This window comes from Hyla sarda, chromosome 4 (assembly GCF_029499605.1).
Source record: "Hyla sarda isolate aHylSar1 chromosome 4, aHylSar1.hap1, whole genome shotgun sequence".
NCBI lineage: Eukaryota > Metazoa > Chordata > Amphibia > Anura > Hylidae > Hyla > Hyla sarda.
In genome coordinates this window covers 99,572,807-99,597,733 of record NC_079192.1, presented here as the reverse complement: position 1 = coordinate 99,597,733, position 24,927 = coordinate 99,572,807, and the positions used below count along the sequence as shown (strand labels likewise).

Here is a 24,927-nt window from a genome sequence, read left to right as displayed (position 1 = left end):
ATCACGTGATTTCAGGTCCTGCTACGCTCAGAACAGGTAGATAACTAAATATATACATATCTATACTTATACTTATATTGATAAGAACTGCTATATAGTCATCGACTAAGTGTGAGGTGACAAGGGGAAAACTACAAAAGAGGGACCCCGACGTCCTAGGGACTCTGACTATGGGGACCTCTATACAGGTAACGTATACAATACGGTACCGGGACTCCACAGTATGTTGGAGGACCTTTGGAGGTCCTTGGGTCACATGTTTACCCATAACTCTCTGTACAGAAGATTGACAGTTGTATGGACCAGTGAGCTTATGTCCAGCCCCTGCCCATATAAGGGAGCTGTAGCCAATGATCGCTCTCTTGGGTTACTGCTCTCGTGGATGCCGGACTAGCAGGACGGATCTGCGCAACTTTCAAAGACAAGCTAGGCCAGAAAACCTGCCGGCCTCAGCCTAAACTAAACCGTGAGTTAAAATCTCAATCCCCGCTAAAACTGGACCGAATCTAAACCCCTAAGTCCAGTGAATCACCGCAGCAATTATGTTCCTGAGCTCAATAGACTCACGAGGTCCCAACCACTTGTCAAGCTTTAATAGACTCTGTTATATGGACTGTTCCTGTTCATTATTGCATAAAATCTTCAGTAAAAGTTCCGACAAGTTTCTGCAAAACTCCAGTTGTGGACAATCAATTATTTCCTATCTCCCCATCACTTTTGGGAAGAGTGGCGGCAGGACAAGCATACAGAGAATAGCCCACACCCTGGCGTCACGTATAGAAAGGGGTAATCAGACACCCTTTAATTACAGCACAGCTACACCCCATATACACTACACCCACAGGCTATCACATATGTAAAAGGCACAGGACTGCAAGCTCCTTTGTTTTTGTAATTTAAGAATTATAGAAACAGAGTAGTTTGTGGTGCTAAACTGTTTATGCAACTCCCATTAACGTTTATAGTAGTTATGTAAATGTGTAAAAAAAAAAAAAATGCCTGCTCAGCTGTTTTCAAAATACTGCCTACCTCCAGTTGCTGCAACCAGTCTAGTTGGGTTCATGGACCCTTGTTCTTGAGATTGATGGAACCCACAAATATCAGACATTTATGGCATACCATAAATGTCTAAGAGGGTAATGGCACTAATGACCAGTCTTGTTATGGCCTTTCTATGGTAGTTCTATTTTGTGATACAAGTGCAGTGTTCCATTACCCATGACCCAGCTACAAGTTGCTGTTTGGCTGGGAAAGCTTAAATCTGTGTTTGGATATTGTTCACTTGCACGCTTGCACAATTTTTTGTGTGTTACACTGCCACTACATTGCATACAGTGCGTACACTCAGGTATCACAAATATGAAAGGGTTAAATATTTTCATATCCTGGACCAGTTTAGTGAATCATTGTTCATACGGCACATTCCCCAGTCAACTTCTATGTAGAAGTATCTTGAAAGACTAAGGGAGGAGTTTTGTGTTCTAACCAACTCTTCCCATAGGCCTGAACCCAAAAACCTGTTTAGTCTGGCTCAGGCCAGCAAAGTGTATACATTTTTTGGAAGTAAATTCGAAAAATTCTGCCATAGTTTTTTGTGTATTTTTTCTGCTGTGTACTGTATTGTAAACAATAACAACTCATCTTTATACTATAGACCGGTACAAATACGGTGATACCAAATTATTATTTATTTTAAGTATAATTAAAGTAATCTCTTCTATTGCCACAATCTGAAACCTAGATCTCCTTTGTCTGACCCAGCAGACAAAAATGGCCAAAACAAAATAGATGTGCACATCTGTGGCGCACTAGTGCTACTGACTGGGGTGCAGGATGTATAGATCCTGTGCATGACTCGGGGTGGTTAGATTTATCACTTCGTGAAACCAGACCACCGTTAACCTACACGGTACGATGATACGACAGCTTCTCCTGAGCCAGGTGTGGGATAATAAATACACCAATGCCAGGTTACAGATAACCGTCTCTTTACTTTGCTGGAGGTAGCAGAACTCAAACAATACAGACTTTGGTTGCAGAGGGATGGGCAGAGTGGAATACCGGGAGCCTGTCGCCTTGCTGGGAGTTGTAGTGGCTGTGGAGTCGGAGTCGAGGAGTTGGAGTCAGACGAAATTTTGGGCACCTGGAGTCGGAGTCGGCAAACAATGCACCGACTCTGACTCCTACTAAATTTAGATTGGAATAAAAAAAAGCAAGTTTAAACAAAAAGATATAATTAATGACTTCTCTACTGTAAGAATAAAGACCAATGCATGCAGTGCCTCACGTAACCGCAAAACGAACACGTTAAGTGACCGTGAAGAAGCATGCTTTTCGTGTGCTTCACTATATGGCACAACGCACAATTAGGAGCGGCAATACTTATACTTTCCATAGTGTTGTGGTGTTCTGCTGTTACAGGGAACCCATGGGTAACCTAGCCTCTCAATGATAAAGGATTAAGTAAATATGTTTTTTGCAGGACTAGAGACACTTGTATAAGTGAAGGGAATGGAGGGTCAATACTTTCAAGACTGAAGCTGTAGACCATTGGAAAAACTGCTGCCATTCAGCTAAGGCTATAAAACTCTGATTGTTAGCTTAAACTTTAAAGCGCAACTGTCATGAACTTTTACTGCAATAACCTGCACACAGCATGTGTACTGTGTGCAGGTGGTTTGTATAACAACCTTTCTACCTAATAGTTCCCGGATTTTATTACCCTAAAAAAGGCTTTTTATGAAAGCCACGTACAGTCGGGTAGGCGTGGCGCGAGGTCCGCGATGCTCCATCTGCGCAGGCGCCCTGAGTAGAAAGATGGCAGCGGGAGCAAGCGCTTGCTGGGGGAGCGAGCGTTCACAAGCATTATACGCAGCGGCACGCATGTTAGAACAAACGAACGGCGCATGCGCTGGGACCTGTTTGTCAATCACAGAGACCCAGCGCTGAATTACAGTCGGTGGGCGTGCCTGGCGGCGGGGCATCGCAGAACTCACGCCACGCCTACCCGACTGTACGTGGCTTTCATAAAAAAACTTGTTTAGGGTAATAAAAGCCGGGAACTATTAGGTAGAAAGGTTGTTATACAAACCACCTGCACACAGTACACATGCTGTGCGCATGTTATTGCAGTAAAAGTTCATGACAGTTACGCTTTAAACATGACTATGGGATTCTACTAGGAAAATCATGTTTTATAATAAATGCCCCTTCCTGGAGCCTCCCACTGCCCTATCTTCAGCAGCAGATCAGCACACAAAAAGGAGAAGGCAGCAGCTTCTGCCCAACTACCTCTCTCTGCTAGAAGAGCTTAGAAGAACTTGGTGGAACAGCTTCTTGGATTCAACTGTAAGTGTTTATAAATAAATTTGCATATTAATACAGAGGAATCGGAGTCGGGGAGTTGGAGTCGGAAGTACAAAAAACTGCGGAGTCGGAACATTTATCTACCGACTCCACAGCTTTGCACAGAATGCAGCTTTAAGATTAGTAACAGCACACGCTGACTTGAAAGACTTAACTTCACGGACTGACTGAAGTAGAGATAGAGAAGTAGAGCTTTGCTTACCGCCAGGCTTTGACAATTCTGCTCAGCGCCGGGGTGTTTTCCTGAGATTTTGCATGGCTGTGGAATTAAGTAGACTTTCTTCCTATGGTTGCTAGCTTTAACACAGTCTCCTTCTCCTCACTGCAGCTACCACACCAACTTCTCCTCACTAAACTGAAACTGAACTCTTCTCCCCCCTTCACTATGTGTAGATCTAAGTATAGATTTGGGGGGTCTCCCGTTGGGTGTTAGGTCACCTGGTCCCTCTGCCAGGGCAACAACAGCCAGAGCATTGGGATAGCTGCAGGATGGGAAGTTTATATAGAGGGTGGAGCAAAGTTGGGGAAACCCCTTGACAAACAAGGAACCAAAGATTCCTGGGAAGCAAAATCCCAAATGGAATATGTGTTTATGATGGTCTTGACCAGATAGGGAAGAAAATGGAGAGGGATTAACTGCAATCATAGAATATGTCACCTGTGAGCGACAGATGTTATCAGACAGCTGGAAGGGTATTATCTTTCCTCACTCCATTACACTCCCCTTCTGCCTTAGTGTTGTCTCTGAAATATTACTTCCAAGATGGGGGGGGGGGGGAGGTTACTATGATTGGCATCATCATGAGGGTGTGCATGTGGGTGTGCTTTTGCTCGCGTGTAATGATCGTGATAGAGTACACGTTTATACCAGGAAGTCAAAGTGGAGTGCTGAGGAGTAAGGAAAGGTTATACCTCTTCTGTCCCCACATGCCGGGAGGCAGCGCACACAGAGACCTCACTGATGTCTGGTGCGTGCGTCCATAGGAGAAGAGCAGAGCGGAGCATCAAGGAGGACGTGCGCGCGTGCATGGTAAGTCACCAGTATGTCATCTTCATTGCTCCGACCACCGCTTCTCCAGTTCCGGGACCTACTGCTATGGCCTATAGGCCATAGCAATAGATCTTGACCCCGGCCCTGAGGAGCGGTGGTTGGAACTAGTGTTGACCGGCATAGGCCATATTCGAATTCGCGATATTTCGCAAATATATGGACGAATATTCTTCATATATATTTGCTAAATTTGCATATTCGTAATATTCGCGATTTATTTTCGCATATGCGAAAAATTGTAAATGCGAAAATTAGCATTTGAGAAAAGTTGCAAATGTTAAAATTTGCATATGCTAATTTTCGCATATACAAAAATTCGGACTCCAGTCTCACACAGTAGTATTAGAACCTTCTTTACACCACACAAGCTGAAAGCAGAGATGGATGATCACTGTGATGTGTACTGTGAAAAAAAAAAAAAACGAATATTCGTAATTACGAATATATAGTGCTATATTCACAAATATGCGATATTTGCGAATAAAATTCGCATTGTGAATATTCGCGAGCAACACTAGTCAGAACACTGAAGTGGGGCAGTACACAGGCACAGTACTGCACCTAATGTGGGGGAACTGTCCTGCACCTAATGTGGGGGAACTGTCCTGCACCTAATGTGGGGGGAACTGTACTGTACCTAATGTGGGGGAACTGTACTGCACCTAATGTGAGGGAACTCTACTGTACCTAATGGGGGGGAACTGTACTGCACACCTAATGTGGGTTAACTGTACTGCACACCTAATGTGGGGGGAACTGTACTGCACACATAATGTGGGGGGACCTGTACTGCATACCTAATGTGGGGGAACTGTACTGCACACCTAATGTGGGGGAACTGTACTGCACACCTAATGTGCGGGGACTTATACTGCACCTTTATGGGTGGGGGAACTGTACTGCACACCTAATGTGGGGGAACTGTGCTGCACACCTAATGTGCGGAGACTTATACTGCACCTTTATGAGTGCAGGTCTTTTTATGTATGTATGCATATGCTTCCAAGAAGTTTCCAGGTAAATTTAAAAAAGTTAATATATGCCTCCCCTGCAATAAAACCATAAACACTTGTTCCCCTGGGGCAGCAGCTGTCAGATCATCCGGTCCCCACTCCAGTCCTGTTTTTTCTCCTGATACCATCCCACTGCCCCTTATCGGAAGGAGAAAAAAAGGACTGAAACAGAGAACCACAAGATCTGACAGCTGGAGTGCCAGGGAAACAGGGAATATATACTACATTTTCCTGGAAAATCCCTTTAAGGTAAAGGCAACATAGGATGGAAATGTAGCATTTATGCAGGTAGATCTGTGCCAGAAAATCTGCACCAAAATGTTGCTGTGGAATAGCTGATGTGGATTTATTGCTGATTCTATTGGCTGCTGTAAGTGAGTGTACAGTATTCTTCTTGGTTTCCTTTGTCACCAGTGGGAGGCAGGGCAGGACTGTGAGGAAATGATTTCTGCAGAAGCAGTGCTATAAAGCATATATTCATGTTAGAACTCTTTATGTTCATATACATGTTTCCTGATTTATTTCAGTGTATTATCTATGTATACAAAAAATAATGGTTAAAATGGTGACCTAAAAGATGTACAATTTAGTTCCTGTTTTGCCCATTATAGGAGATGCTGACTGATGAGAAGTATGGTGTTGGAGCCGAATTGTTTGGTGTCATCATAAATAAAATAGTATGTATGTACTATCCTGCACTATTTAATAAAGATGTCATTAACCTCACAGTGTATTTTGGCCTTCTGGTTGCAGTGTTTATTTGCTTTTTCATCCTCATCTTTTAAAAGCCATAACATTATTATCTTTCCACCAATATAGCTAATATATATGTTATTTGTGAGATTCATAGTTATTTGTACCACCATTTTGTGGTACATAATGTATTTAAAAAAAAAAAAAAAAAAAAAAAATGGGGATGTAAAAAATAAGTTCCACAATTCCTTGTTCCTTACAGCATTTACCATGCAGTATAAGACTAAGTTCACATTAGCACTGTGGCCCATCTCGTTCGATGTCTATTCAGCAATTTTTTTTTTTTGCACCAAACATGCCCTGTATGGGTCAGAGCACAACGGACACCACGGGGTCTTGAAGGGGCCCATTGACTTAAAATGGGGTCCTTTAGATTTCCTTCAGGTGACAATTGTTTTAGTGGTTGTTTTGCTTGCAGAATCCCCCCCCCCCCCCCCGCTATAGTCCCATAATTAAGGGGGCTCCAGCAACGGAGCTCCTGTCAATGGAGCATGACGTTAATGTGAACGAGGCAAGTGATGTGTGAAAAGTCCATGAATTGTTGATTCAGAGAAAGGAGAAAAACCCTTATGAGGTTGATGGTTTTTGCCGTTTTATAAGGGGTAACATTTCTTTCTTACTCCAAATATTGAAACCAATCAGAATAAATCCCATCCCAAAACATCACATCTCCAGAAATTGATGGACCTGAGGAAGAGAAGTGGACACTTCCCAAAACGCTTTGTCCATCATCTTTTATCACAATAAATATTATTATTTTTTTTTTTTCGTGGTCTGCGTTTGCTCCTTTCAATGAACCAGTATAGCGCCATAGCAACCCACATTTTCAGAAATGGACGGTCCTTCTGATATTGACTCTGATCCTGACAGTAGCCATTGTCAGGATGTTGTGTCGCACACAAGGTCATGAGTTGGAAAGCATTCTGTCTTCCCTTTAGGCCAGTGATTCGGTCTCATTCCCAAAGAGTGGCCTTCAAATCCTATTTCCTATGTCGCACCACCCTATTTGTGTGAAAGCAGAGCAGCCGGTGTCCTAAAGTCAATCTTACCTCCTGCAAGCCTCCTGCATGACACCTGCAGGCTGACCACTGGCTGAAGAGGTAGTCTAAGACCCTTCCAGTAACTTCGGAGTCAGATCCATTACTAATTGTATGAAGCTAGTATTGTATGGAGGAACAGGTGACAATGGCAACTGAAATGCCTCAGCAGGGCTAATAACATTCTTTTTGGATAATAGGGATTGAAATTTTCATCCCAGTTAATTGACGCCTGAAGGGTTTGGTTCTACAAAGCTCTTGTAAGCCCCCTTACAAGTGATACAATTTGAATTCTGTAGGTGCTGAATGAATATTTCCTCATGCCATATTTCCTCATGAAGGAATACTTCTGAAATGTGTTGGTTTTTTTTCAGTATCTTTTGTACGGAACAGCTTTTAGAATGAGAAGTTAATAAAGATGGACATTTTTTAAGCTCCACAGCTGAGTGCTGAAGGTTCTTGTCATATGGGATCAGGGTTCTCTTTACAAGATGACTTTGCGTGCAATGACGTTGCGTGCCCCCTAATCCGGAGGAGCAGCCCGAGATGGGAGCTGTATAACCAGAGCTGAAGCGGTGAGTGCAGGACACCTGTTTTTGTCTTTTATTGTTACTACACTGAATGCTGCATATTTGTCCTAGCACCACCACACCTGGCATATCTGGTTCCTGCCTGAGTCGTACCATTGTCCATCTCGTTGAGCTGCGTGGAGAAGGTGCCACTTGTCTTTTTCTTATTTGAGTATCATTTGAATACATGCTGATATGATCTCTATATGGCATGCCATGACTTCTATAGAGACTTTCAGGTAGCTCTTCCGAGCACATACTGTGGATATAAATGTTTAGGATAGGAAAACCCATTTACGCTTATTATATTCCAATACAATTGTTGTAGATTTTAAAGAGGACCTATGGCCAGTTAGAAAAATGTAGTAATTAATATGAGTTTGTAGCCTCTTATGCCCTGCTCACAACAGTGTTTCTATGTTGTCTTTATACCCCCCCCCCTTCCCAGAAGTTTGAGATCAACTAGTCAGAAGGGAGTGTGAACCTGATTCTCACCAGATGTAAATCTCATGAGATTTGCATCCCTCTAAGGCCAAGATGCACACCCGCTTCTTAAAAAAAGGGTGACATGTAAAATCCCTATATCTCAAGAACAAACTTATATAGATAAGAAGTTGAGTTTTCTAAACAGTCCACTTTACTGTGTGCTTGTCGGCATCAAAGTACTTCTATCTGCTATCCAGAGAAATGTGAGATTTAAAAAAACTTTATTCTGCCACAGTTATGATAAATTGGTGTATAGGAATCTATTTTCTGCTTTGGTAAATGTGTTTATGTCCGTGTATAATTGCTTGTAAGTGTCAACTACTCAAGCCTGCCATTAGTGTGTAAATTTCAAGTGTCTTTTAAGCCAATAGTTACATAACATAAAAGGCTTTATTTTTTATGATTTTGTATGACGTGTGGAAAATTTCTGTAATGCACTGTGTTTGTTCTGTATCCGCAGTATCCATTATCCTCACTCCTGTTAAATGCTTTACCTTATGAGTAACAAAAAGAGCAGAAAAAAGGACAACTGAATCTAGAAGTGTATAGTACCTGTATTAAAGGGGTATGCCAGTCATTTTTTTTATTTGAGTATGCTACAGGGACTGTTAAGTTAGTGTAGTTCATAATATAGTGTCTGTACCTGTGTGTGACGGTATTTTCACTCCAATATTTATTTTTAACAGCATACAAAATGACTATTGTCTCAGAATTTTCCCAGGTTGCAATGCGTCAGAGACCTGACTCACTAGTCGCAGGGTTTCTTCTACAGAAGTACAGATGTGGGAGGTGGGAATCCCAGAAGGGGTTTCCTTGACCTTCCAGTGAGTATCCGACTTCGGCACTGGAGCGCTACACCGGAGTCGGGTATCATAAAATCATAAAAAGTAGCAATACATGGTAGGACTATGCGTTTCTGAGGGGCTCCCTCCTTCCTCAGGTCTGAGTTACAGTACTTTATATATACATATTTCCATGAATACATTAACCATTTGAAGTTTTCCGGGTCTGAATGCCATTGGAGGCTGAGTATGATGTCAGCTTCCATGGACTATGAATGGAATGAATGGGCTAGATCTATAACATTGTGATTTTTTGCCCATTTGCCCATATGCGGCAAACGTGGATGGTGTATATTCAATTCCCGGGTTGATGTACAATGTTGGGATTATACTTTAATTAGGATAGACATGATTTTTTGAACTGCTGGAACTAGGTCAATTGGATGCCACACATTACCTCCTGTTTCAATTAACTTAGTTGCCCATTTATGGTATCCAATTGACCTAGTTCCCATGGTTAACACACTTTCTTAACTATCAATTGACCAATATATGTCTATCCTAATTAAAGTATAATCCCAACACTGTATATCAACCCAGGAATTGAACCCACACCAGGGTCTCCAATCCACATTACTACCAGGACCCTGCTGTTTAGCTTTCTACCCTGTTTGATGCAAGATCTCCATAGACAACAATGGGCCCATCATACTCAGCCTCCAATGGCATTCAGACCTGGCAAACTTCAAATGTTTAATGGGTTAATGTATTCATGGTAATATGTATATATAAAGTACTGTATCCACACACTGTAACTCGTAAAGTGTTTAAAAGACTCATAAAAAGTGTGTTAATAAAGCTAAAACCTTGCTTAAATGGGCACTGTCACCAACTTTATTTTTTGATATGTTGTAGTACTTATGTACTACAACATATCTCTAATATACTTTTATTTTATCTTTTTTAATTAAAATTGTTTAATTTACATTTGAAAACCGGCCACTAGGGGTCTCCCTCCTAGTGGCCGGCTGCAGCCTGGCGTGACGTCACGCCTGAAAAAGGACCGATGCGGCCGGGCATCGGTCCTTTTTCATTCAGCCTGCGCTGGCTCCCTGCCTGTCAATCAGACAGGCAGGGAGCGAGCGCATTGGCTCCCCGGCCACTGGCTGGGAGGCCACTCCTCCCGCACATCGCCGCCGCTGCTGCCGCCACTGCTGCCGCCACTGCTGCCGCCACTGCTGCCTCCGCCTCGTCGCCGCCTCCGCCTCGTCGCCGCCTCCTCCTCGTCGCCGCCGCTGTCCCTGCACGCCCGCTGCCGGACTCTGCAGTAAGTGTAATGGGGGGGGGGGGGTATGGCACGGAGGGGACGGGCTAGCGCCGCATGTAACTAATAGTTTATCTACACAGGGGGCCTCCAGCTGTTTCAATACTACAACTCCCAGCATGCCCTGACAGCCAATAGATGTCAGGGCAAGCTGGGAGTTGTAGTGATGAAACAGCTGGAGGCACCCTGTGTAGATGAACTAAGGGCGGAAGTCCCCCCCAGCAGGCATCAGTGACGTGGTGCCTGCTGGGGAAGTCTGCCTGGTAGTGAGCACACTGCCAGGCAGACAAAAAGCATTTTTAATATAGTAAAAATAAAAATTAAAAGCAGGGAGGGGGTTAGGGACAGATTGGGAATAGGCAGGGACAGAAAAAAAAATAGGATGGTGGGAGCTACCCTTTAAAAATCATATTGCAAAAAAAAGTACAAATTACAAGTAAGAATCACTTGAAAAAGACGAGACAGGCAAAGGAGCAAACAGCCAGAGAATTTACTCCACTTTCTGAAACTTTATACATGCTTTAATGTGTCGGGTTTTCTTCCCAGATAATTCACATGAATTTCAGAGTGGTTTTAGGAAAAGATGAGTGATTTTGGCTGAAATGTAGGGAACACGCCCCTTTTTGCCCATTTTGTAGATTTTCTTTTCACTCTGAGTGATTCAGATTCTGTCGTTTTTTTTCTGTCACACATTCTGTATTTAGAATAGAATTAGATTATATTATTATAGAATTTAGGCGCAAAACCCGACAAAAAGAATCGGAATCAAGTTAGTAAATGAGGGCAATTGTTTGATGTGCTGCTTTTTATAATCTATCTATCTATCTATCTATATATATTTATCTACCTGTAACTTTCAAGTTGTTGTGAGACAATAGGACAATAGAATATAGCAAATCGTAAAAATGTGGTGATTGGTGACCAGCTAAAAACTAGGATCCCACCTTTTATGAGAATATGGTGATCCTGTTAACTTTCCTTACCATTGAAGTGAATAGGAGAAAGGAAAACACCAAATGGGCATCTATGAAATTTCTACAACTTTAACTGGAATGTCTCATCAATTTTATGCTGATCATAAAATTGGTGCAGGAAGCGAAATCCCAGGACACTATAAATAACTTTGATACCCCCCAGGCATTTTAGAGTAGTCGAGGATTAAAAATGATGCCGGGACCCTGAAAAGTTGTCATGAGGGTGGTCGGGGTGGTCCCAAAGTGATGGATTTTGCCCTGTACGATGTGAAATCTTTAACATGAGTGAAAATAACACTATAGTGTTTGCCACCCAATAGGGAATATAGTAAGGGGATGTGTCGTCCAAAGAAGGACCACTTTAATATTTGATAATATACAGTAATTATACTTGCTCCCTAAACAGTAAATGTAAAAGTCCACATTAGGTGAAAACAGTTTATTTTTGGATATGCTTTGTACTCTTAGTCTAATGTGAAATGTAATATATCTAACTAGACAAAAATATCTGGTGTGTATGGTTCCTAGACTGAAAATAGGAAACAGATACTACAGTGTGTGTGTGTGTCACCGTACAAACATGATGTCACTATGCTGTCACCATTCACTGCGTTATGGATGGATTTTAAGCAGACACCACTTAATCCAGTGCGACACATGATAAATTCTTGTTTGAGCCCGACAACTTTACGTCTGAGTATATTGTGATACACACAGAGCACTGTGCATCCTGGTACAATACTTATACTTGTGTAGAAAGAATAGTTTCCATGTCTGTCTGTTCCTCTTGTACAATAACATTTCTTACTAGTCTGTACTATTTGATATTGGAGATTTGATGAAATTTCAATATAACAGGCGTTGTTGACTGGCTAAATTCTTTCTGGTTTCGTGATGTGTTTTTCCACACCGTTTTCCTGATCTTAGGAGCATTAACGCAACCTTTAGAGCAAAATTAAAATGTTTTCCTGCCACCACAAGTGTCTACTTTGGAGTAATAGTTCCGATAAATGTGAACACTTTGCCTGCCCCCAAACCAAAATTATTCACAGTAGGAGTAGATGTTCCTCTAATGGTAAAATATTTATAAGGTTTCTCCGAAGGTTTAGTAGGCGTGACTGCAGAATGTGAACCAAAGATCAGCAATGTAGGGGCCTTATGGGTCCCTAAAGGTAAAGCTACACAAGCAGTCAGCTGTATGCGGCCAAAATGTAGTCAATGGCCACATGAGTTTACCTTCTGAGACAGGCTATACAGGCTATACTTTACTTTTTCTAACTTTTTTGGCTTTGGGCAGTCTTCTGTACTTTGTACTTTATATGGCCTAGGATACTTACCTGTGGATTATACCAATGTGTACAACACTCTGGGGGACATTTATTAAAACCTGTCCAGAGGAAAAGTTTCCCAGTTGCCCATAGCAACCAATCAGATTGCTTCTTTCATTTTAAACAAGACCTCTGGAAAATGAAAGAAGTGATCTGATTGGTTATAATACCATTCAGAAGAAGGAATGACGACACGGCACCCAAAGTTCAGCTTCAACTTGCTGCTTTATTTGCCGATAGCAGGACGTACTAGCGAGGGTGCACTTGGTGTAGTACATCCTCGCTAGTACGCCCTGCTATCGGCAAATAAAGCAGAAAGTTAAAGCAGAACTTCGGGTGCTGTGTTGTCATTCCTTTTTCTGAATGGTATTATATACATGTTGCACTATGGACACGGGCACTGAGTAATCTGCGGAGCACCCAGACCTGAGTTTTAAAACTTTGAACCTGGGATTTAAAAGTGAGGGTGGACTGGTGCTGACAAATATCTCTAATTACTGTGATATTGATCTGATTGGTTGCCATGGGCAACTGGGCAACCTTTCCTTTGCACTAATTTTGATAAATCTCCCCCTGTATCTATACATCTGGTTATTATTTTTTTATAATATAGTATAGGTTAGCCCCTCCTTTATTTGCTCAGTAGGATCCTCCTGGTGATAGTTAGAGCATATAAGGAGGTTCCTGAGCAGGATCACCCTTATTATGTGGAAATTTTGCATATATAGGTAGGAGGATAAGGGAAAGCCTAGGGCTGAATTAGGGCTACCCGAGGCTTCTTTGATCCAATATTCCTATCCGCCCACTTCCATTAATGATTATGGCTTAGTTTTATCCAGAGATGTAGTGTTACCATTTTTTTTGTATCCATGAAGGGTACCGGTCTAGGTTACCAATGTACACAATTTGTAATTCACTATATAGTTTTAACTAATAATAATAAAGGCTAAGTTTTAGGACTCATAATAATTTTTTCGATTTCTGTGCTTCTGAACCTTCTTTCTGAGCAACTCTATTATTTGGGTAGGCATAAAACAAGCAATCTTTCTCACGATTCCTCTGTCTGCAAAGCAAGCTCCTGAATCTGCCTGGTGGTATCTTAATGAAATTTGTAGAATCCGGGACATGGAACATAATGTTATTTCCAATTTTCTATTACAGATGTTGCTGTATACATTTGTAACCATAGATAACAATGGGATGCAATGGAATAAAAGATGATGGACCTTCCCTTCAGGCAATGATCACTCTTCCTCCTACAGGCACAACCTAGAAATTCTACTGCTGTAAATCTACCTAAATGCCTCACTAGTTATACTAGTACCCATTGACTGTCTAAATTGGTCAGCTTTGAGGTTTGTTTGTCTAATGCCATCTCAATATAGTCATACACATGATAATAACGGAAACTTTTATGTGTCCTCTAGAGCAGAAACACCATTCATCATGTCATAAAAAACACATTCCTTTCTACAGGACAGAATCCTTTCCATAGCAGAATATAGCTGCACTGTAGGGAATGGAAGCCATTCTGGCAATGGGAAAATATGTAAGCAATGCTCTTTATGCTCTTTAAAAGGGGAAGACACTTCTAAAATTGACTCACAAGGTTGCAAGTGGACTCAAATGTCCATCAGATATTAAAGGGGTACTCCGGTGAAAAACTTTTTTTTTATTTTTTAAATCAACTGGTGCCAGAAAGTTAAACATATTTGTAAATTACTTCTATTAAACAATCTCAATCCTTCCTGTACTTATTAGCTGCTGAATACTACAGCGGAAATTCTTTTCTTTTTGAAACACAGAGCTGTCTGCTGACATCAAGAGCACAGTGCTCTCTGCTGACATCTCTGTCCATTTTAGGAACTGTCCAGAACAGCATATGTTTGCTATGGGGATTTCCTTTTACTCTGGACAGTTCCTAAAATGGACAGAGATGTCAGCAGAGAGCACTGTGGTTATGATGTCAGCAGACAGCTCTGTGTTTCAAACGGAAAATAATTTCCACTGTAGTATTCAGCAGCTAATAAGTACAGGAAGGATTAAGATTTTTTAATAGAAATAATTTACAAATCTGTTTAACTATCTGGCACCAGTTGATTTAGAAAAAAAAAAAGTTTTCACCGGAGTATACCTTTAAACCTGTGATTCTAAAACGTTTAACACTTAATAAATCCCTGAAAATGTTTTTTTTTTCCCCACCATTAAGAAACCCTTCAGGGTGGGTGCAGGCAAAGATTTATAGAAATATGGGATGATATATATATATATATATATATATATATATATATATATATATTGACTGTTCTGTTCATTATTACATAAAAAGTAATTTCTAGGTGATAATCCTAATCCCTGGCAAAAGCCTGGCTGCAGTGATGTAAATAGAGACCAGTGGGAATCATGAAACCATTGGCTTTGCAGAACCATGGAACTCAAAAATGAGTATGGGACTATTGTTATTTTAGCTTATCTAATACCCTATTTGGTTCCAGTGCTGTGTATGAACGAGCAACCATAGCTGGCTTCTTCTCTTTCACCCAGTTTATGTTTTTTCCCTGTTGGATTAGGCTGCCGATTTCTTTGTGCCAGGATTGCTATTGTTTATTCTACTGTAACAGAGTTCTCCACCTTCAATGTGCTCTTTGTACATATCTAACACCAGAGGCAGAGGATAGCTGCAAATTCACCTCTAGAGCCATTTAAAAACTATAGAGAATGAAAATATGGTAGAGAATTTTTTTTTTAGTAATGACATTGGGTATTTAAAGGAGTACTGTGGCACATGACAACTTATCCCCCATCCAAAGAAAAGGGAATGTGTCTAATCGCGGAGGAGTCTGACCTCTGGGACCCTCGTGATTTCCTGCACTGCACCCCATTTCTCCCCGGGAACTGAGCGTATCAACCCCCCGCACAATGGGGCGACCAACATGCATCCTCCATGTATCTCTATATGAGAGTCGGTGATAAAGTGTTTGTGCACAAAGCTGACATTCTGTTCCTGGGGAAAGCTTGGGTGCAGTGCAGGAGATCGCAGGGTGTCCTTCACTGTGCCCCAGCTCTTAAAATTAGGGATAATTTGTCATGCACCACAGTACACCTTTAATTTGTTCTGCTGAAATCTGCTGTATAATGTTCTAGCAACAGAGTGGATTTTTCTACTATTTAGGTCAAAACTATTACATAGCACAAAGTGTAACCACAGTTTGACATTTACACACTAACTAGTCAGGGTAGATTTAATACTTAGCTGTTTTAATAATTACAGTAACATTTTACTGCCTCCACATTATCAGGTAAAGAAAAAAAAATCAGGTTTAGTTACAATCATAAGAAAAAATAAAAAGAGAAAATAAATAAAAAGTTATTTACATTTTCAAGTACAGTATTACAGTTTAATGTGAATAATCTTCCTCAGGGAATAACCAATTCAAGAAAGGAAGCAACCAATATGCACAACTTAACAGATAGACAGCACATTATGACTGAACATTGATTAAAACCATATTTTCTACTAAATAGTATTGGCAATAGCCACCTCACTGCTGACGTTGAGGCCAGGACTAATTCCTTGTATTATAAATTTAGTTTGACTCAAATTCACCTTATTTCAAGTAGAAAATAGAAAACATTTTTGTTTTATTAGGTATATACATGTCAGCTCCACAAAAGGACTCAATGAGTGGAAAAAGTTTTTGAAATTTTTTTGTCGGGAAAATGAACTTAATATGTTCGTCAACTCTTTATGTACATTGTAAGATATTGTCTTTATGACATTCTTATTTTATCCTTTTGGTTTTAAAACCTGAACATACAGTCTTTAGTACACTTTTTGTCTTTAACAGAATGGAGGGATTTTGATTCTTACACTAGATTCTGGTAAAATATCATGTTTTTTTAATGTGTAAGAGATTGGTCGCATTCTAGTTCTGGTTTCCACATTACATCATTAGTGGGACTCACATCTGGAAATATATTATTGCTTTGTTACTGTCCAGTGGTGGAAAATACATGATATCGTTTTTAACCAGTTCCCATGAGGAAGGGTAGTTTTTGGCTGCTGAAAGGTACAAATCAAAAGATGACAGTAGGAAGGAAGCCATTAAGTCTGATACATAACTCAGATGTATTAAGCATGTAAGTAGGTAAAAGCATGTGTACCACTAATAATTATTCAAAACTCAGCATACTGAACGACAGAGGAGAAAAGAAGAAATGTTTCCTAAAATGATTCTGTAAAAGTTAACAGATTTGTAATAAGTTTGTCTGTTTTCGCACCTAAGATGTTGTCTGTAATTTATTTAGGTTATTTCTCATTATTCTGCTTTCAATAAAAGAAGATTGAAATATTGATATGTAGATACATTCAGCTATAATTCTGTACACCTCTCCTGGGCAATTGATTTAAAAATTACATAAAAATCTGGAGAATGGAATTTTTAAAAGATTCTCACTGTTCTGAGCTACGTTGTCTTGTTGTTAAAAGAGATGTTATACTGCTAATCGATCTGTTTCTACTACTTGCTCTTTGTTGCCTCCCAATTCTGCCTCCCTGTCTAGCTGCACTTGAAGCTGCTAGTCCATTCCCACGAAAGACACTTTGTTGCCCGACATCCTTAACTAAGCAGTTAAAAGTAAGGGCTACTCCTACATCACTCTTCATCACCCTAGAAGTCCCATCAGATGAGCCATCAAAGCATCTACCAAGGGCTATCTCCTTGGCCGTTCTTGGATCTTGATCAGTAACTGTATAAATGCCATAATTATGTCCAAGTGGGTCAAGAGGAGCAAGCATGGTATATTCACTAGTGTCATTGTTAACTGCCATTGGAAGATGATTGACAAGATATTCATGTAGCATGCTGTTTGTGGCATCCCTCCGACAGCTTCCTTGAGGAACAATCTTCACAAGTGTACGATCTACCCTGTCTTGATCATACAACATACCACTACATTTGAATTCCACACATGCTGTAGAAACATTGGGTTCTTCCAGGTCTCTGGTACTCCGTACATCTCGAATTCCATACAGCTGGCCAACCGTTTGTGGATGTGTTCCACCCATATTTCGAGACCTTACAATAATTTCCTGAGGCCCAAGAATTTTAACTTTCATATAACATGCCCTGTATTCCATTGGCTTTGGCCACCAGGCCAAGTAGTCTGCCGTCCAGCTCATTGGGTCATCTTCATTGAAAGATACAGTGTTAAAGTCATATATGTCACCTTCTACTCTGTAAAATCTAAAATGTGCAGCACTATAGGGGGCTTCTTCACACTCTAAAAGCTTGTCATATGCATAAACAGGACCATTACTCTCCTCTGCCACATTTGGTGTTGGTTTGGCCACACTGATGCTGAAAGCTGTCTTCTTGACTTTGGAATCATCGTGATCTGTTCTTCTGTAATTCAATTTATCTAGGTAGGGCTGTGGAACACCAATTATATTTGGGTTAAACTTTGGAGAAGATTCCACTGCTTCTAGTTCTTCTCCTCCTAAGGTGGCCGTTACAAATGCACTGTAAGCATCTGGGGATTTGTCATCACAAAATGCAGGTAAACATGCCCCATTTGGACCAGTTATAGCACTGTCAAAACGCCCCCAAGCTCGAGGATTGGATGAAAATCCTGAAACAGGTTCCATGTTGATTAAATTCACAACAACACCTTCTATTTGTTCACTTGGCAAAAACCTTTCACTTCTATATGCACGAACTTTCACATAACATCTTCGACTTTCAGGAACATCCAGGTTAAACAATCTTCTCTCCCTAATTTCCATGTTCCCTACTAGAAAGGTCCTCTCCTCTCTTTTACCTCGTCTAACTCTTGATTGCTGAAAGTCTCCTTCTTCTTCCCAAAGTCCAGTTTCTGGATTTAGAGACCACAATTTCATACTTTCAAGGTGCTCTGACATTTTGACTTGAGAAGAGTCAAGGAATACTTTAACTGCTCCGGCATTCAAGGATTCGGTGCCTTTTTCATCAGTAAAATCTACTGAAAACATTCCATATGAGCGTAGTGGCATGGTATCCCCTTCCTCGTTGACAAAGTTTAAGTCACTTTGTGCAGCTCTGGCTGTTGATATGTTTCTTGGATCTAGAAATGTGACACTTGCCTTTACATTTCCACTGTAAAGCTCTCCATTTTGTCGGTAGAAAGAATTTGGTGGAATCTCCAATTCAGCAATAGGGTCACTATCTTCTACATCTCCTAATGATATCTGGTTTGTCTTCATAGAGTCCAATGTTACTGGGGCTTTTTTTCTCAGAAGAAGGATCTCATGAAATACAGCACCTCCCTTTTTATTAAATGGGAGAACTTTTGTGGTATTAACAAATTTGTTGAGCCGGTCAACAAAAGTAAGAACCAACCTCTCTGTTTCTGCAGGAACCTGAATTGAAAAGGTGCCTTTATAACCTGTCATGCTAACCCTGTTATTTCCCATGTATATGTGTCCAAATCGCATTGGTTCACCAGTATCAGCTGCCACTGCTCTCCCACGCACAATTATTTTGGTGTCTGTACATTTTAAGCAACCACATTGCACAGCAACTTTAACTGGGAGAATATATCCCTGACAGGAAACTTCTTTCACTTCTGTCTTAGTAATTCCACAGCAGTACGGCACAGTGTCCTTGCACCTCAGTCCATTGTCCAGATCCCCAGGGCAGGACGTGGATGGACATTTCCCCACATTGTAGTAGAGTGAATTAGTGGCCTTTTGAAAACAGTCATGAGGAAGTTGGATAAGATATTCCTCTGGATTTGGATTGCAAGCACGTTCTTCCTGACCTGTAGAAAAAGAGTACATTTTGGTACGATGCATCTCAATTAAATGAATATCTGACACAGTAAGTCTTACCCTATGTGTCAGACTTTTTACAGTTTTCTGATATGTCATCTAAGTTGGCCTTACATTGTAATATTGATTTGATCTCAAGATCACAAAAAATTTTTTCCATCGTTTCCTTAAATTTCTTTCTCAACTTGATCGCTTCTTTTAAATGAAAAAAGAAGTGATCAAGTTGAGAAAGAAATTTAAGGAAACAATGGAATTTTTTTTTGTGATCTTGAGATCAAATCAGATCAGCTTTTTTCATCACTTGTAAGAACAAGTGATCATGAGGGCAAAACTTCCTCAAATACACTGAAATATTACAGTGTAAAGTCGACTTAGATGACATCACAAAAATGTAAAAAGTCTGAATAAAAGGGTAGGGAGTTAACATGCTGAACAATGGGAATCAGACTACTGGGACCCCCACTGATCTTTAGAACTGAGGAAAACTGTTCCCTAAATGAATGGGGCAGATAGGAGTTACCTTTATATCTGATATTAGGAATACTTCTTTTTAGGAGTATTCCCATCACAAGTAACATAGCTAAACTATTGTCAAGTTAAATACCCTTAATTCCCTGGTTGAACTTGATGGACATATGTCTTTTTTTGACCGTACTAACTATGTAACTATGTAAATATTTTTGCAAATGTATTAATGTAGCAAGTTTGCCTTCTTTTCCCGATATTCCTGCTCTTTTTCCCCCATGTTGACAGCTTGTTGCCTAGGTTACTTTTCTCTAGAAGTCTACCAGTGGTTGTGCTGGTGTGTGTATGTATATATATATATATATATATATATATATATAAAATATATATATATATAGTAAGCCCTCGACCTACGATGGCCCCGACATACAATAATTTCAACATGCGATGGCCTCTCATGCGATGCTTTTGTATGTCGGGGCCATCACATAAACGGCTATCCGACAGCGCTGACTGCTTCAGCTGCCGCCAGATAGTCGTTTACGGTGCCCCGTGTGGTCCGCTGACGATCACTTACCTGTCCTCGGGGCTCCGGCGCGTCCTCTTCGGGATCCCCTGCATCGCCGGCGCTCTCAATCGTCGTCATCACGTCGCTGCGCACGCCGTCCCGTCATCCAATAGGAGTGGCGTGTGTAGCGACGTGATGGCGGCGACGGAGAGCGCAGATACCGGGGAAGCAGATGCCTTGCCGGAGCGTCAGGGACACCACGGGGACGCGGCGACAGCGATGGACGGTGACATCCTGGGCAGCGGTGACAAGCAGTGATGGTCCGGAGCGGCGGGGACACGTGAGTACAACTTCCTCTAACAGTGGTCTACAACCTGGGGACATCCAGATGTTGCAAAACTACAACACCCCGCATGCCCGGACAGCCGTTGGCTGTCCGGGCATGCTGGGTGTTGTAGTTTTGCAACATCTGGAGGTCCGCAGGTTGTAGACCACTGTCCTATACTTTACATTGCATGGATCCCTCAACATGCGATGGTTTCAACAAACGATGGTCCGTTTGGAACGGATTACCATCGTATGTTGAGGGACCACTGTATATATATATATATATATATATATATATGTATATACACACACAAACTCATGGGCCCGACCACCTCTTCTGGAATGGAGTGGTTGTCTGTAACCTAGGCGATGAGCTGTAAACAAGGGGAGGAAAGCAACAGGAATATCAGGTTTTTCTGTATCATTGTATTTGGAAAAAGAGGTAATCTAACTAGTTTAACTATACTAATTGAGATGGGAATACCCCTTTGATGTAAAAGCAGTGAATTTAATGAATTATATTTTTTCAAGGTTTTAGGAATTATGTATTTTTCTGACAGGGAAATTTCAACTCACCAATAAGAGTGAGCTTGGCGGGGTTGGATTTTATAAATCCTCCATCGTTTTTAGCCTTGCAATAGTACTCTCCAGCTTGCCTTGCCTTGAGCTTGCGAAGGGTCAGCTGGTTGCTGGATTTATGTATATTTTGGTCCAAAAGTGTTCCATTATGGTACCTGAAAAATAAAAAATACAATTGGAAACAAACAGTGCCTTAACTATGCTTCCATACAAACAAAAGGATTACTAAAATACTTATGAGGGTGTTTCGTATCAACTCAATATTACTATTGAATATTACTATTCAAAAAAAGTTTCTGCAGAAGCTGAAATGTGTATTATAAGGATTAAGGAATAATATATTCTATTTTTATAAATTATTAAGAATGTAAGAGGTCATTATGTGTCAGAACCTATAGGGTTAAAATGTTCTGACAGGTTCTTTTTTTATTTTGTTGCCGGGTTACACCTAGCTGTCTAGCTGGTCAGCTGACCTCTTGATGAGAGCACCTGTGAGTTGCCTATTTAACCTGGCAGTTGGCTCTCAGTCAGCACCTCTAAAAGAGTCTTTTTGCTCCAGTAGCTAGCGTGTATTCACTGTTTCTCCTGTATTACCCGGCATCTTTGACTTTTGGCTTTCATCTCGACTTCTCTCTAGTATTAGCGACTTGGTACATTGACTTCTCCTGGCTTTGACGCAGGTTAGTTGACTCTGGACTATTGTGTGATTATGTAGTCGTATTTTGTTAGTCTGTCTGTTATCCCACTGTCCCCGGACCTAGTCAGTGTCATTGTAGTTTATTATTTTGACAATTACGCCCCTCATGTATACAGGAAGGGGCTGTCTTCATGGTTACGGACCTGTCATTTAGGGCAGGTACGTAAGTAGGCAGGGATAGGGGAGCGGGGGCGAGATTAGTGTGCATTCATTCCCAGCCCATAAGTGACATTTTCACAGGCCCAAATATACCTGCATTTGCTAGATAGATAGGTATGAGATAGATAAGATGGATAGGTGTTTCCCAACCAGGGTGCCTCCAGCTGTTGCAAAACTACAACTCCCAGCATCCCTGGACAGCCAAAGGCATGCTGGGAGTTGTAGTTTGTAGTCAGGAAACATTGAGAAATTGCCCACTGACCCCCAAACAGCAATTTGCCCCCTCCCCCTTTTGCTCCCTGAAAGTTACCTGTTATGAGTGGCCTCAGCGGTGGGCAGGGGAACTTCCTGTTCCCCTTTGGCACGGGCTGGTGTTGTAGTCTGCAGTGGAACAGGAAGCAAACAACCTGCCTGCTCCACCAATAAGGCTGCAGCCTGCTTGCAAAAGTGTGTGTGGGGGAGGGGAAGGAGCGTCCCTCTCTGCTCTCCTCCCAGAGAGGCATGGCGGCCACGGCCTCTGCCCTCACATTAAAGGGCCAGAGGCTAAGTATTTTGAATAAGAAAACAGTGCTGCAGCGGCGAGCCCCCTCGCAGGCTGGAGTGCCTCACCATCAGTCCATCTCTTCTATGCTGCGGCTGCTGCAGGGGGGTACAGCAGGGACCCGGGACCCTTACTGGGATACTGGCTTTACCCCCTGATGGTGGCCCTGAGCAGCGGTCACGGGCCCTTTAGCTGGCCAGGCCCTCGGACGACGTCCAAACGGACCGGCTGGTCAGTCCACCCCTGCTTACTAGTTTACAAGTATTTCAGTCATTATAGAGTTCCATGATCTGATCAGCAGTTTTAAGTTCTATTTTTACTAACTATGGGTGCATGCACACCACATTTTCAGGCTACGGCTGCCGGATGCGGCTGGGGGAGGGGAAAACCATGCGCTCCCGCACCCCAGCCGGACCGGTGCTGAAATCCATTGACTTTAGTGAACCATCCGGAGTCACTGTTTGTCTCCGGTCGGCTCATTTTTTTTACCCGTATCCATCTTTCTGACTGTACCTAAAACTATAGTATACTACGGTTTTAGGTCTGGTCACAAAACTGGATACGGGGCAGAAATGAGCCGACCGGAGCTAAACGGTGACTCCAGTCAGCTCACTAAAGTCAATGGATTTCAGCGCCGGTCCTGCTGGGGTAAGGGAGTGCACGGTTTTCCCCTCCCACAGCTGGATCCGGCAGCTGTAGCCTGAAAACATGGTGTGCATGCACCTTAAGATGAAGGCCAAAGTATCTTACCCTAAATGAAAAATGTGTCATGACATTGTGACATTTAAATGTAGTGTTCCCTACAAAGCATAATGAGGGAGATTTATCAAAACCTGTCTAGGTTGCCGAGTTGCCCTGAAAGGTTGCCGAGTTGCCCATCGCAACCAATCAGATCGCTTCTTTCATTTTTCAGAGGCCTTTTCAGAAATCAAAGAAGCGATCTGATTGGTTGCTATGGGCAACTCAGCAACTTTTTATCTAGACAGGTTTTGATAAATTTCCCCCCATATTCATACATTTCAGTGAGTGAAATTTTAAACAGGTGGTGGCATCTTTACACACATATTAACTAAATCTATAATGTGGATTAAATTTAGGTAGAAAAACATAAAAATATAAAAATTCTGTACCACAGGTATTGCTCTACGGCTGGTTCTCCTTCAGCTTTGCAGCAGAATGTCACACTTTGCCCAACTCTTCTCACCTTGGTTTCAGGACTTTCTACTATGTAAGGCTTTTCTATTAAAAAGCAAATTAAGTCAAATTTGTATTCGTATTCTGTCCTAATATATTATAAGTTCAATGACAAAACGCAAAGGATAGATCCATGCAATAGCAGTAGCGTTCAGATATTTTCAATCACCAAAAGTCTAAAGCTACTCATACACTTTAGATGTTTACAGAACAAGTGTCCAACAGCTATCTCTTCTAATCCCTTCTTACACATGCATGGCCAACTACTCTGGCAGTGACTTATCTACCTGGGGAACAAAAGGATCATTTAGCTCAAATCCAATTGCCTGATCTTCAGTTAAGAGACCTCATACACATTAGAGGACTGTCTGGTTTTCCTTAAATTGTCTTGTTTGACATATATCTAATATCTATGGCTAGCTTAAAGAAGTTGTTTTGTAAAGGTGGATTATCTTTCACAGTCATTACAACAGTGCTCACTGGACCCTCTCTGGGCATACATAAAATGCCCTTTTAGTGACAGAGATGGGTCACCGCAATGGCCCATGATTGGCTGAGCAGGCATTACCTGCATGTCATCCTGTCACCAGGAAGTAGTAAGCATTGGGGATCTAGGCACCATCAGAATAATGTGGGACTGGGCAGGCGAGTATGCTATATTTTTTATTTTTAAGGCACCATGACACTGATAAAAAAAATTTCCTTCCCCAAACATTTTATTTAACTTGTTGTTCTTCTTGCTGATTTTTTTCTTTGTTTTCCTGATGTCCTTTTATGTACATGACGTGAGAAGAAATAGAACTGTCAAACCTCAGTCCTGCTCTTCACTTATTGTTTGTTATTGAATCATTACATATATAACAGTGTCTAGAACTGCCTGCAGGACTCCCATGGGTCGTACTCCATTGGTTGCTATAGTTTACTAATAGGTAGTAATGTAAATAGTGTTGTGGTCCCTGCCACCAA

At 41.4% G+C, this 24,927-nt stretch overlaps 1 protein-coding gene across 1 annotated transcript in view; it reads right to left on the bottom strand.

Annotated features, from left to right (window-relative positions):
- Positions 1–15,997: 15,997 nt before the first annotated feature.
- Positions 15,998–24,927, bottom strand: part of CILP (cartilage intermediate layer protein) — a 54,490-nt gene continuing 45,560 nt past the window's right edge. Inside the window, exons 7-9 of the mRNA XM_056569240.1 lie at positions 23,898–24,006; positions 21,368–21,525; positions 15,998–19,481 (exon numbers count right to left, since the gene is read on the bottom strand). Coding sequence (XP_056425215.1) covers positions 17,137–19,481; positions 21,368–21,525; positions 23,898–24,006 — 2,612 coding nt within the window. The 3' untranslated portion in view covers positions 15,998–17,136. The remainder of the gene's footprint in view (positions 19,482–21,367; positions 21,526–23,897; positions 24,007–24,927) is intronic.